The sequence below is a fragment of the Diadema antillarum genome, unplaced genomic scaffold, assembly GCF_040938485.1.
Source record: "Diadema antillarum isolate AM-2024a unplaced genomic scaffold, OU_Dant_1.0 seq00001765_RagTag, whole genome shotgun sequence".
Taxonomy (NCBI): domain Eukaryota; kingdom Metazoa; phylum Echinodermata; class Echinoidea; order Diadematoida; family Diadematidae; genus Diadema; species Diadema antillarum.
The window spans coordinates 41,112-55,981 of NW_027272446.1; the positions used below are offsets into that span (position 1 = coordinate 41,112).

Here is a 14,870-nt window from a genome sequence, read left to right on the forward strand (position 1 = left end):
CATATGCTCTGATTACAACCTTCCTATGTTTATTTGCAGGAGTATTTCTTGTTACAGTATTTTAAAAAGAAAAAAATGAATTTTAATTTTTCATGTGATTCTGCCCCTTACAGTAAATACTTAACCAGCTGTCAATGTCAAGTTAACATATTTGGCTTTCAAGTACCGATGAATGCATGTATGTTATGACTTGATATAGTATGTGCAGTCAACTGAGAGGCATTCAAAAGCAATAGATACTTTTTGGTACGACAAAGGGATAATTGTAAATCTACTTCTCTCATGAGTAGTTTTTTCCTCTCTCTCTCTTTATATCCTTCCATAGGTTGGCAGTGTTGTCTATAGCAGTATCTTACCTGTTTATCTTTGGAGCCTTCCTAGGATATTTCCCAGATTGGAGGTAAGTTAAACTTTGAGAAGTTTTCTTTTAAGGTGATGATGATGATGATCGACAGCATTTGTATAGCGCCAGTAATATATCTGTTATAGAAACATTCAAAGGTGCAGACTCCTCCAAGACAGTTAGCAATTGAATGCCTGGTGAAAAATGTGAGTTTTGAGTGAGGCTTTGAAGTGATCCAGTTTGTCAATTTCACAGAGAAAAGATGGGAGGGAGTTACATAGGTGAGGAGCGATGAAGGAAATTGCCCAGTCTTTGTATCCCTTGAGATGTGTAATGGGCATCTGGAGAGTAAGGCTAGATGAACGAAGGCCAGGGCGAGGCTGCCGTTGCTCGATTAGGGAAGATAGGTATCCTGGGGCCAGACCATGAATGGCCTTAAAAGTGAGCAGTAAGATCTTGAAATCAATTCTGTTCTTGATAGGAAGCCAATGCAGCTCAGCCAGGACAGGGGTGATGTGATCATACTTCCTCAGTCCAGTTAGCAAGCGTGCTGCTCCATTCTGTACTGCTTGAAGTCTGTTTAAGGTTGCAGATTGAAGGCCAGCTAGAGTACTGTGACAAAAATCCAGTCTTGCTGTCATGAGTGATTAGATGAAGCTTTCTGCTGCCGTCCTTGTAAGCAGAGATCTAATAGCTGCGATGCTACGAAGCTGGAAGTAAGCAGTCCGGCATACCTGCGAAACATGCATCACACTGTCCCAAAATTGATACAAGATGGCAATACAAACGTGGAATTTTCAATATCATGCAAAGTTGGCCCAAACATTGTCAAAAGCCAATTAACAGCAAAAGCAAGGACAGAAGGTTACACGATGGCAACCACACCACACACGAAGGTGTACAATGTTGTGAATATCTATCAAGAAGTTTACCCAAAGGACACACGAAGGAAACACAATGGTTGCATGAAGATTTTGCTACTGCTCACAAAATTGCTGCTTGAGCCTAGGAAACTTCACTGGCAATTAAACAATGGCTCAAGATGCCTTCATGATTAACCCAATGTTTATATGATCCGAGCCGAATTTGAAAATTCAGTTATCATGTGTCCATCTTTCCTCAATTTTGGGACAGCGTGATGCCTGCTTTAATGGTCTACTTTTTCATGGTTGGACGAGTCGGAAAAGATAAATCAGTGTTGATCTGAATCTGCATCAATCAGTGTAAAAGTATGAGCGAACCCATCCAAACATGTATCAAACTTTGTCTGAAAATGTACATGTGAGTGATTGGCTCATTGGTGATTATGATTCGTGTAGATTGCATATCTACACAGTTTTCTAACTTTCAAACCTTTTAGCTGCAAGGGACCAACAAATGGACAATAATTTGATTTTTGTTTTTGTTTGTGTACAGGATCAAGAAAACACTAACAAAATACATCACCCTGACGATTTACAGGATAGCCTGCAGAAGTTTTTCAGCTCTTATCACGTATCACAACAGGTAAGTCTGTGACCTAGTCACATTCTTTAGAACTTGATCTGTAAATATAACAAATTTTGGCACACAGTAAGCATACAGTCAGCATACATTTGGCATATAGTCATCATGAAGTCATTGTCTGTGCCTGATTCATAGTGTAAGGATCCCACCAGCAATTCAGATTTTCTAGTTTGCCAGTTAAGGCAGCCTTTTGCTGAAGTATAAACCTCTTAGTTTTCCAAAGAAATTTAGCACTGGAGGATTAACGGCTTAAGACAGGCTAAAAACGCAGGGAGCAATATGTGAACAGGCACAGAATGGAGCTTAATAGTGTCAAATTATATATGACATCAGATGACAATGAACTGAATCGCTGTTCTTATTTTCGCAACTTCTAACTGTTATTCACAAAATTAATAAATAGTGAAGATATTGACTAACGTAACACAAATATGTGTATTGCCTCCATGGTTAAATATTGCTAAATTTTCTCTTTGAAATAGATGATAATTCTTGTTCATTCTCTCAGTGCGGCTGTCAACGGCAAGTTTAACTTTCTTCAAAATTTCATGATCAAAATTGAATTGTCTGGATAAGGCCCAATTTATGAAATATTACATAAGTGAAATACATAATGAATACTGTAGAAATATCATGAGCAAGAGAAGGTAGTCTAGAAAAAGTTTTATTTACCATTGTTGCATACATGTTAGTGCCTTTCAAGTGTCTTTTCTCATGAAATTTGAATTAAATACAAAGGCTTGTATTTCAAGTGATAAAGATAGACACAACAGATTTCAAGCTTAGCTTAAATTACACAATGAGTAAAGTTACCAGAAGAAACAAATACACAGTATTGAAGTTTATAACTTCTGATTCAAATGTAAGCAAAGTAACAAGATGGAACCCCAGGTGGTATCTCTGTCATAACATAGAATGCTGAATAGTAGGAACATGCATACACTGTACATTGTGTCACCGTCATGATATCCTTATACAGTACTCTCTGCGTAATCGGGTATCGCGTAAACGGGTACTCCGTTTAATTGGGTAGTAATGTCAGAGTCAGTTCCAATGCACAATAAAATTACCTGCTAATTGGGTTGCCTCTTCACATAAACGGGTAAATAATATTCTTCTAACCTAATTTCTACCCATATTTTATCGCATTTAACACTTTAAGAAATCATGCATGTCAAATTTTCCACGGCTAATCGCATTCTCTGCTTAATTTACAAAGAAAACCGATCATTTGGGGAGTGATTAAACATGAAAACACATGTACACGTACCGACTTGCCACTCGTAAACGAACATTACACATGTAGCTGGCACTCACAATTGCATAGACAGACAGGAGTCGAACACACTTGCGCTCATCCCTTGCTCCGCAACAACATTGACAATACGAAAAGTCTGCAACGAAAATCAGGCCATGCACCAGCTCCATAATTTTGCTTTTCCCCAGTCAATTCTCAAAAAGTAACCCGACATTCTACGTTACTAGTGCACGCAAAGAGACGTGTTCATTTCGGGAAACCCTGCGTGTTAGCGAGGAGTCTATAGTCAAACGACAAAGTTTTCTGAAGACATATTTGTCCATAAAAAGAGTGTAAATTATTACTCGTGACTGAGCAAGTGTAAGGTATGTATAATGTGCAATGCAAGCACGTGTGTTAAGCATAAGGTGTAGGTATTTGGTGCAGTGTACAATGCACATGTACAGTACACATTGTGTGTGTCCATTGTGAATGAGACGCGTGTTCTTCTGTTAATCGGGTACTCCGCTTAATCGGGTAAGAAACGCTCTGCCCGAGCCTACCGGATTATGCGGAGAGTACTGTACCATACTTAGATTGTATTTCTTTCATAAATGCTGAAAGAACTCATGCTGCAGGGAAAACTGCTCCACAAGGTTTCTAATGAAAAGAGCTTTAAAAAGAATAAAATTATTGACATTTTTGCAAGGGAAATGATTGACGTGAATATTTATTCAATAAGATGGTGGTGATTTGATTGTAACTTTTTCCCACAGCAAGCAGTAACAAGTTTCTGCTCTGGAAATATATGTTTCAGGAAGGAGGAAGGAAGTCCTATATCAACAAAATTTGACTTTTCATGTTACTCTGTAAATATGCTTCCAAGTAATCTGTTTGAGATGTGGTATTTGTCATTCATAAAACAGATATAATGATTTGCTTACCACAAGGCTTGTCACTGTGAAAAAGATGCAGCACAAGACACATTTGTTTGTAAGGTTTGTTATTGTCATAAAATTCACTCTGATATGATGCGTCACTTATTTCTTGTCACTCTACAGGGAAAACCGAGCTGTCGGTGGAGGAATATGTGTTGCCAACCACACCTCACCAATAGACGTCCTAATTCTCTCCAGTGATAATAGCTATGCATTTGTAAGTTGACCATAATACAAATAGTGAATTATTACGAGTGCAGTGGTATACAGTGTATGTTAGATTTGGCTTTGCCTCATTATTCAATGCGGTGAAGCCAAGATGAAAAATGCACCTCATCTTTCACTGGGTGCATAATCTTGTTCCATTGCTCAAGTAAAGAACATACACTGTTTGTTTAATGCAGCACCTTGGACATCAACAGCCATGGTCCTCACCAAATATTGAATGTAGTACAGAAATAGGAACTATTTTACGAGAAAGTTGAATGGTTGTACACTGTATTGTAGCACAGTAAAGCTGTACGCAACAGCAATTGATTGAAGTTGTTGAGAGTAAAAGGAGTGACTGAATGTGTCCGTGTAACCGATCAAGTGTGCTGGGCAAAGGTATGTCAATTGTGATGTCAGAGGTATACAATGGTGCAAAAACTGCAACAAGTTGATTACGAGCCTAACACAGGAGTCAGTGTAAGTGGGTGAGGACAGTGTGCATTATCCAAAATTGCTCAGCAAAAATTGCACCCTCAAGAGCAACAGTGTGCAATAGTACTTTTAAGTGCATTTTATGTGATGAGCAATCGACCAATCGGATAGCTAGAATCTTTTTAGATGTAGTATAATCCTCTTTGTGTCAGCCAAGTATTGTCAGTGTCTGCTTTCTTTCTTTGCTGGAGTGACTGTAAAGTAAAGACACTAAGTCTTCAGATGGATGAACAATAAATGGGAAATTACTGTAAAACATGATATATTCGCGGCATCAAAATTTCACGATTTGGAGCCGACGACCGTTCTCTTCGCATGAAATTTCCACGAATTGCCACTGGCATCCAATGCATATTGTGTAGGAAAGAACTTTCGTGTGCATTTTAATTTCGCGAATGTTGGGGTTCGTGAAATTCGCAAAATTGAAATGCACGCTAACATTCCTCGTTTTACAGTAGGTCATGAAACATGAAGGCTGTTGCTGGAATCAACAAAGCTTCAATTTTCTTTAGGACGTTCCCTTGAATGTATGTCGTGCAAGTTAAGATCATGATTTTGGGTTTGAGTTAGTATTATACATAGTTCATTTCATTGTCCCTTCTATGCTTATATGTCATTTCTATAACTTTCATTCAATTATCACAGTTTAGATGTTTGTGTCACATGGTATCAATATCCCGCAAGTCTGTCATACTGCCGTTCGCAGTATGCTTGATCATTCATGTGTGTGTATGTTTGTGGAAGGTGGGTATATATTTTTTTTCTTCCTTATGTGGAAGGAATCATTCCCGCATCCTACAATAAGACTCTTGCATTTGGTGACATTGTATCTCCACTTTCCTCCTTCTCTTGCCACAGATTGGTCAGAAGCACACCAAGTTCCTTGGCATGATCCAGAAAGCTATGAGATGGGCGGACGCTGACCACATATGGTTTGAACGGACTGAGATGAGGGACCGCAAGAAGGTTACACAAACGTGAGTGGACTTCAGCTTCCTTATCCATGTCAACATAGTTCTATCTCTTTGTTTAATATTTTCATCTATATGTTTGCACAAAGTCTTTAATGTCAAAATTATTATTATGATTATATTTTCTTTTTAGATTTTTTTGCTTCTGCATTAGCCTAGGTTTCTTCATAGAAAAATCATATTCATATTTCATTGTTATGCAACAAGATTCATGGCTTAATCTGGCCAAAGCTGGCCTGAGCTTGTATTGCTAGATCTGTATACACATACTTCATGTTTTGCCGAAAATTTTCCTCCACTTTATCAAAATTTGTGGTTTGCAAGTATGCCCTGATTTTCTGGCAAGCAAATTTATCATTTTATTCATTTGTTTATTTTATCTATTTATCTATTTATCAATTCATCTATTGATATATTCATCTATTTATTTCATTCTTAAAGCCTGAAGCTAAGTTATTAATTTCTGAAATGGATGTCAAACAAAGTGGTCTCTATAGTGAAAATAAAATTATCAATGTTGATTTTACCTACAGTGAATTTACTCCAAGTAAATATTTTCACACAAAGAGAATGACACTATGACTAATATAAGTTTGTATTCTGATTACCTCGAACAGGTTGAGACAACATGTTGAAGATGCTTCCAAAATGCCCATGCTGATCTTTCCTGAAGGTGAGTCAAAATTTTTTGACTTTTTGACCTGAATTCATCATCAAGTGATGTGGTTATCTTCTTTTGTTCATTGAAAAGGCTTCTTAATTTCTCTATCATAAAAATGAATGACAGTCGCTACATTGGATACAAAATGCAAAAGCGATCTGAAGTATTTGAAGTATAGAGTCTCAAGATAAGTTTGCTAACGATCAATCTGTAGTTTGTGTGTTTGTGCTTTTTTATGCCTCCGCCAACGAAGTGGCCGGAGGCATTATGTTTTCGGGTCGTCCGTCCGTCTGTCCGTCCGTCCCGTTTTGTTTTTGTCGATATCTCAAGAACCGTGTGGTGGTTTTACATCAAACATGGTATGAGGGTATAACCTGGGGGGATAATACTTTGTTTAGATTTTAGAGTCACGGGGTTAAAGGTCAAAGGTCACAGGTTATTTTGTGAAAAAAGGTTGAAATTTCATGTTTTTCTCCATATCTTGCAAATGGTTCAAGGTATCTCCATGGAACTTAGTATATATGCATGTACCAATGGGCAATGATTATCTAGGGAAGTTGGGGGTCATGGGTCAAAGGTCAGGGGGTCAAAGGTCAAGGTCAACTCCTCAAAATATCACTACTTTCCTTATATTTATGCAATGCCTGAAGGATTTTTTTTTTAACTTGATGTATGCATGTATAACCCAATATATATTCTGTGGGAAGTTTCTTGCCAAAAGGTCAAAGGTCAAAAGGTCAAAGGTCAAGTGAAAGTGCTAAATTGCACTTCTTCCTCCATATCTCAAAAGTAACTCAAGGTATTATCATGAAACTTACATATTTATGCATGTTCTACCTAACAGTGATTCTCTTTGGAACTGTGAGGTCAAAGGTCAAAGGCCAGGTTTAGATAATACTATTTTACCATTTGATACTGAAATTATACTTTTTCTCAATACCTTGAAAATTACTCAATGCATAAACTTATAAAAGGGTCAAAAGTCAAGTAAAAATCATCAGTTTCCCCAAATACCTGCACTCTGACGTTTTAATCATTCATCCAATTGAACCTAGTTCTAGGAAAGTGAACATTCAGCACATTTGTGGCAAACCTGTCATTTTAATATTTTGCCAATTGTGTGAAACTGTCATCACACATTGTCAAGACATTGTACTATAGACCTATTAGGAGAACCATGCATTATTGCGGAGGCATACACCAGTCGCCGTAGCGTAAGAGGGCATTTTGATTTCATTCATTCCTAACAATTGCCTACAAACAGTAGCACATGATGGCATTTTGTGTTCTAATTGTAGCATGGTATGTTGTATGTTTTATAGCCAGGATCATTCGTGACTTCCTAGTTCATCCAATTCCAGACAGCTGGGACAGCTGCTGCCTCCCTGGATCCTTCTTCCCTTGTAGGCCTAAATTGGTACCAGTTCATGTAGAGGCCCAAGACTTTGCAAATATGTGTGAATTTAAGATGTTGCAATTATTCAGGTTTGCCTGCATGGAGACAAACGACCAAAGGGCTCCCTCTGTGAGTAATAGTGGAGAATTTGTGGCTATGTCTACCCTGTTTCCATCCCTTGTTAACCTTCTTCAGCATATCAACAAAGAATACTTCTTAATTTTGCCCAAAAAACCAAGAATATCTCTTATACTTGTTATGTTTGCTGCTACACTTTGTGATATAACTCAGTGGATGATGACTTTGCATGAATGAATTATAAGTATTCTTTGTTTTTTCCACTCTCCAGGCACCTGTATTAACAACACATCTGTGATGATGTTTAAGAAGGGCAGCTTTGAGATCGGTGGCAGGATATACCCAGTGGCAATCAAGGTATATATCACAGGATGTCAAGCACTCACATGGCTACTTCTAATTAGTATTGTAAAACCAGAAACATTCACAGCATGATTGGAGCCAACAGCCTATTTTACAGCATGAAACGTTCAGGAACTACCACTGGGATTCAATGCATTGCACAGACAAACACTTTCGCATGCATTTTGCTTTCATGAATCTTGGCTCCTTTGTGAAAGTTTTTTGCACATGAGCATTATTGGTTATTGAGTATCTATTGAGTATCTATTCTTCATGGATGTCTGTGTATATTTAATGAACTACATACTGTTTAAAGTGATTAATACTTATCAATTTTTTTCAAAATATCAAAAGAATAATGGGATTTTAAAAATCACAAATTAGAATCCTGTCAAAGTTTCAATTGAACAGTAATGAAGCACAGTCCTCCTTGGAGGTGTGTGCAGGTATGGAAAACAATGAAAAAAATTCTGAGTGAGATTTTCAAGACAGATAGAATTCAAGGAAAGTTGTATTTGAAAGGAGAAAAATTACTTCTTGTTTGTCATCCATTCATATGAATGGGAGATGTACAATCAATGGAACCTTATGATTGGAAAAAAAAAGTCGTCAACAAAAGTATGCAATGATAAGTAGGTGAGCATTTTAGTATGTCTGATATTTTATTATGGGTAGCAGAATTTCACCGGCATTCAGTGACATGCGATAAGGCAAGTGATTTCAAGAAAAAGTAAGCATGTAATTTGAATAGGTAGTGAGTAAAGGCTGCATATTGCCTGTATTCATTTCAATGACAATGAAATAAATGAATTTCGGAGGAGCAGTGAACAACTCAGTTGCTTACTGGAGATGAAAGAGTCAGTAAGACTCTTTTGCATCACAAATTTATTGTTGAAGAGAAGGCAAGAAAGATGTGTGCAGAGAGAGAAAATTGGTCACATGACGTCATTGTTTGTCACATGTTCACAGTACGACCCCAGGTTTGGAGACGCCTTCTGGAACAGCTCTCGGTACTCCATGGTTCGCTACCTCCTTATGATGATGACTAGCTGGGCACTGGTGGTAGAGGTCTGGTATCTTCCTCCCATGGACAGAGGGGTGAGTGGAGGAGGAGAAGAGACCTCTTTTATCAAATAAAGAGAAATTACATGATTCCTGTTGTGAAAGATACAAGGATGATTGTGATTCTGTTAATTGTGGGAGTTGTGATTATGGGGGAAATGACTATTTTGAGAGGAATGATGTTATGATGATAATAATGATGATGACGATGATGATGATAATGACAAACCTATAATGATGAGATAGGGTAGGAGGAGATAATTGGGTTGTATGATCTCCTTGAAGTTTCTTACATTTGTGTGTTGATGGGTGAAGTCATCTAGCCTCAATACCCAGTGACCTCGTGCCATAAGTAATGCACATTAGAGTGCAGGGTTTAAGGATTAAATCTTTGTTTTATTGTCCCCGCCGATCGAGTTCGAGCAGGGGACTATGAAACGGGCTCCGTACGTGTGTGTGTCCGTGTGTCCGTCCGTCCGTCTGTCCGTCCGTCCGTGTGTCCGTGTGTCTGTGTGTGCGTCCGTGTGTGATCAAAATCTTCAATTTGCTACTTCTCTGTCATTTATTAGCCAATTTTGATTCTGTTTGCTTTATATGATAGCACTACATGGGAGCTTTGAAACTTCTACACAGAATTTCAGTCGTGACCTTTGACCTTGACCTTTGACCTATATTGTACATTTTGCTACAAAATGCTACTCCTTCGCCATTTCTAACCCGATTTCGATTCCGTTTGCTTTATGTGATGGCACTAGGTGAGGGCTTCAAAACTTCTACACAGAATTTTGACCTTTGACTTCTTTGACCTTTGACCTTGATTTTTGACCTGTATTGTACATTTTGCTACAAAATGCTACTCCTTCGCCATTTCTAACCCGATTTCGATTCCGTTTGCTTTATGTGATGGCACTAGGTGAGGGCTTCAAAACTTCTACACAGAATTTTGACCTTTGACTTCTTTGACCTTTGACCTTGATTTTTTGACCTATATTGTACATTTTGCTACAAAATGCTACTCCTTCGCCATTTCTAACCCGATTTCGATTCCGTTTGCTTTATGTGATGGCACTAGGTGAGGGCTTCAAAACTTCTACACAGAATTTTGACCTTTGACTTCTTTGACCTTTGACCTTGATTTTTGACCTATATTGTACATTTTGCTACGAAATGCTACTCCTTCGCCATTTTTAACCCGATTTCGATTCCGTTTGCTTAATATGATGGCACTAGTTGAGGGCTTCAAAACTTCTACACAGAATTTTGACCTTTGACTTCTTTGACCTTTGACCTTGATTTTTGACCTATATTGTGCATTTTGCTACAGAATGCTACTCCTTCGCCATTTCTAACCCGATTTCGATTCCGTTTGCTTTATGTGATGGCACTAGGTGAGGGCTTCAAAACTTGTACACAGAATTTTGACCTTTGTCTTCTTTGACCTTTGACCTTGATTTTTGACCTATATTGTACATTGGCTACAAAATGCTACTCCTTCGCCATTTCTAACCCAATTTCGATTCCATTTGCTTTATGTGATGGCACTAGGTGAGGGCTTCAAAACTTCTACACAGAATTTTGACCTTTGACTTCTTTGACCTTTGACCTTGATTTTTTACCTATATTGCACATTTTGTTACAAAATGCTACTTCCGGCGGGGACATATGTTACGCACCGCGTAATTTCTACTTTTCCTTGTTTTAATTTTGATTCAGAGTCAACATCTCCTCCTTCCAAACAAGCCAACAAGTTTTCCAGATTATCAAGGCTGCTCCAAGAATGATTTGTCCCTTTGTGAGCAAGCCCCAATTAAAGTAACAGCTTGTAACATGGCTGTGTCTTGATCATACTTCTCATGGGACAGTGTTTCTTGCTACAGGGTTTTTGTTTAGCGAATTGGTGTCTGTTCTCAGCTTCAGGTCACTCACTGTCACATGAGTGACCTTAGAACAATATAGTGATTTTTACTGTAATAAGTCTTTTTTTTCTCTCTCTCTCTCTTTGTTGTTATCCAGGAGAATGAATCAGCTGTAGATTTTGCTAACAGGGTAAAGGCAGCCATCGCCAGACAGGGTGGCTTGGTGGATTTAGTCTGGTGAGTTTCTTTCTCGATCAGTCATAGTTATTAGCAGCATTCACACACAGGGATTAATGAATTTTTCATCGAAATGCAAAACTGCAGCTTATTTGCCACCGTTCACACATGCTGCGCAGGGCAAATTATCACCATGTTTCAATAAAAAATCAGCAGTGACCAGAATGTGACCGTGGGCATCTGAGTGGGTGGACCCTATGGTTGCATGCACATTTTGAGTTTAAAAACTTGAGTTTTTTTCATGTGTAGTTCACACACAGCCTGGGGCAAATTATCGCGATGTTTCTAAAAAACATCAAGTGGGATCAATTATTGCAAAAAGCAGATGGTATTAACCAACAATTGTTTTGTGTCTACATGTATTTTTCAAAAAGTGTTTTGCTGTGTGTGAATGATGCTAGTGTTCTGTTTGTATCATACTAACAAGCCGTAAACCTCTAAGACCCACCCACCCCACCCCCTAAAAAAAAATAATAAATGCAGAGAACAACGCCCTCAAGGTTTGTTTTGCTGCAAGCAGGTAACTGCTCACTCAGTGAATCTCTGAGGCAAAAAAGAGTTGAAAAGATTGTTTGTCTTGAAAGCGCTGATCTATATCTTTCATTTTGATAGAGATATAGCGACTGTTTAAGAATTAAGCTGCTGAGTTTTCATGTCTCCTAACAGCAACATGCATTGATAGAGTTATGAGAGGATTCTTATGGCATGATTTCACCTATGGAGTGTAATACAACCTGTTGCTTGGTCAAAATCTCCTTCCTACTCACACAATACATACAGCTTATCACCAAGGATACTCGATATGCCTGTTTCCTGTCTAGGTAGACAAAATAAGACACCTATTGACTACTAGATCATCGACTTCTATTGTCATGCTCTCCAAAGATGACATTCCTAAAATCCCCCCCCCCCCCACCATATGTACAGACTGCTCTGCACCCCTCCCCCATACTCAAAGAGTGCTCACTCTGTAATAACTAGCATGAAATACCTGTCTTTTATACAGCAACATCAGCCCCCCCCCCCCCACACACACACACATACAAACATGTACATAGATGTAGGTTCTCATATATCCAGTCAGAGTAGACAATGACGTGTATGTTTAAAGCAAATTACTTGAATAAACTTATTTAAAGTGACGTTTCGCCAATTGTCAATTGGCTTCCTCAGGTGAATGAAATTTCCGTGGAAGAAACAGCCCATATATTCTGTGATTTTGTGCAGAGTCTGTGCACACTGGACCTTGTCCAGCGCACGAAAGATGACTTGGAATCCTGCGAATGGCCCGGTCCCACATGTTGGACAAGTTGCAGCAGAGGCCTCCTTTCTTGTTGAGTGTGGGTCTCTCCACTCCTTCCCAGATGGCCTCTTTGATGCCATCCTCAAACCATCTGGATTCCTTGTCCAAAATTAGTACTTTCTTTGCTCAATTTTCCACTAATTCTTTAAATAGTGTCAAAGGAATATTTACTTTAAGCTGCTTTCACACCATGTTTCCAGCGGCCAAGGCAGCCCCATTTGCCCGAATCATAGTGCGCTGTGGGTAGATGAGAAATTCTCCTGTTTTCCCCCTTTTCCATTCTAGTCTTGTTCAATCCAGTCCTCCCCCAGGTGAATATATAGCTGTTAGACGCTGTTCTCACGGCGTCTGGTCAGGCAGACTATCAATATTTTCAGTCGCATCCCACAATGGACAGCTTCCAAGTCTTGTTACAGCCTATTACCTGCCGGCCCGTTTTGTTGCATTCACCCCATTTTATCACCGCATACAATATTCCTCATTAGCAAATTCTTTGACAGTCTAAAAATCTGACACCGCATCCATGGCAATCATGGCCTGTCGCGTTTTCCAATCCCGTCTCACCGCGTTGTTTCAATTCCATCCCGTTTTGTCTACGGTGGCCTGAAACTGGGCTGCCGTGGTTGCCGGGAACATGGTGTAAACGCAGCTTAAGTTTACATGGGTGTAGACTGCCAATCCAGGATACTATCGGAAATGCTAGGCCCTCACTGATGGTTCATACAAGCTCAAAGGGATTGCTGAGTCTCACCCACATAGAAATCATTACAGTCCTCTTTTGATACATTTTCATACATACTCACGGACTTCCATAATCTGTCTCATGCTATGTCCATTTCTCTTCTCATACACACACTTCCCTTTTATGCTGACACATACTGATTCTCTGCCTCCCTCTCTCTCTCTCTCTCTCTCTCTCTCTCTCTCTCTCTCTCTCTCTCTCTCTCTTCTACCAGGGATGGCCAGCTGAAGAGGATGAGTGTGAAACAAGAATACCGGGAGAAGGAACAGGAGGAGTACAGCAAGCTACTCAAGGGAGACTGATCATGGCCACACCCACCACCGGACCTACCACCACTTACCTGTTGTCATGGCTACAGGCAACATGACTTAACCAGCAGCAGCACAGTGCATACCAGCTGTGGTGTGTGATACATAAATTGACAAGTAACTCAAGGAAGGGTAAAACAAAAATATTTGTAAATTCAAACGCTTTAAAAAACTATACTGTTTGTAATGGTTGGTCTTTTGAACAGGGAATATCATGCAAGCTGCAGTTAGGCTAAATGCATCTCATTTTGTTTGGATCACTTTGCAAATAGAAAATGTTTTCTCGCGGCAGATATCGCTCAGTGTGGATGTTTTCAGATCTTTCTGTACATGGCCGAGGGTACATACACATCGCTCCTTTAAAAGTGGGTAATTTAAGAGTCTATCTTTCTTTCTCAAAAAAAAAAGTCTACATCTACCTGTGAAAGACATCAACTAATCTTTGATCAACTCATTTATACTGTCTGGATTGGTAGTCATACATTGATCAAGTTGGATACTTGAGCTGGTAGAACATAGTAGGGTAAGTCCACTTGTGCTTGTAGACCTGTGTAGATGAGAAAACTCACCTGTATCTGATAACAAAACTTTTTGGTGTGGCTGATGGAGATAGTGCCTTGTTTTATGTGATTGTTGGCAGTGAGCTCCTCTTCTTTTAAAAACTTCTTTTTTGCCACACAGAAGTGGTAGATATTAGTGATGCATCATCACACGCCATCATTTAAAAATATTGATTTTCTAATAATAATCTTTCCTCATAATATCATTTTTTTTACAGTTGTTTGTACCTCACTTTAATTTGATTGTCTGCTCAATATATCTTATCCTCATATCACTAAAACTCTGCCATAATTTCAGTTAGTGTATGTGCTTTGAGGGCTATGATAGAATCTAAGTGAATCCAAGAGAAATCAAATAATTGTGTGTCTTCATGTTGGCAGCATAGAAAGATCAAATATAAATAATTTTTTAAAGAGGAAGATTCTGTACAGATACAACAAGTGATATGCTGATGGCATATCACCTAAAAAGTGGAAGTGTTGTAATGCTTTAACCAAAGTAGCATTAAGAGACCCTTCTTTGTGAGGAACTTCTGACCAAGTCTGTTTGTTGTTTTTGTTAGTTTTTAATCCTCTAATTATTGCAGACCCAATAGATGGAAATCATGAGAGTACAATGATAGCTGTA

At 38.8% G+C, this 14,870-nt stretch overlaps 1 protein-coding gene across 1 annotated transcript in view; it reads left to right on the forward strand.

Annotated features, from left to right (window-relative positions):
• The window catches only part of LOC139712158 (glycerol-3-phosphate acyltransferase 4-like), a 41,324-nt gene extending 27,301 nt beyond the window's left edge, over positions 1-14,023 (forward strand). Inside the window, exons 7-15 of the mRNA XM_071623995.1 lie at positions 326-400; positions 1,760-1,849; positions 4,148-4,241; positions 5,585-5,703; positions 6,315-6,370; positions 8,104-8,189; positions 9,144-9,272; positions 11,250-11,329; positions 13,589-14,023. Coding sequence (XP_071480096.1) covers positions 326-400; positions 1,760-1,849; positions 4,148-4,241; positions 5,585-5,703; positions 6,315-6,370; positions 8,104-8,189; positions 9,144-9,272; positions 11,250-11,329; positions 13,589-13,676 — 817 coding nt within the window. The 3' untranslated portion in view covers positions 13,677-14,023. The remainder of the gene's footprint in view (positions 1-325; positions 401-1,759; positions 1,850-4,147; positions 4,242-5,584; positions 5,704-6,314; positions 6,371-8,103; positions 8,190-9,143; positions 9,273-11,249; positions 11,330-13,588) is intronic.
• The last annotated feature ends 847 nt before the right edge of the window (positions 14,024-14,870 follow it).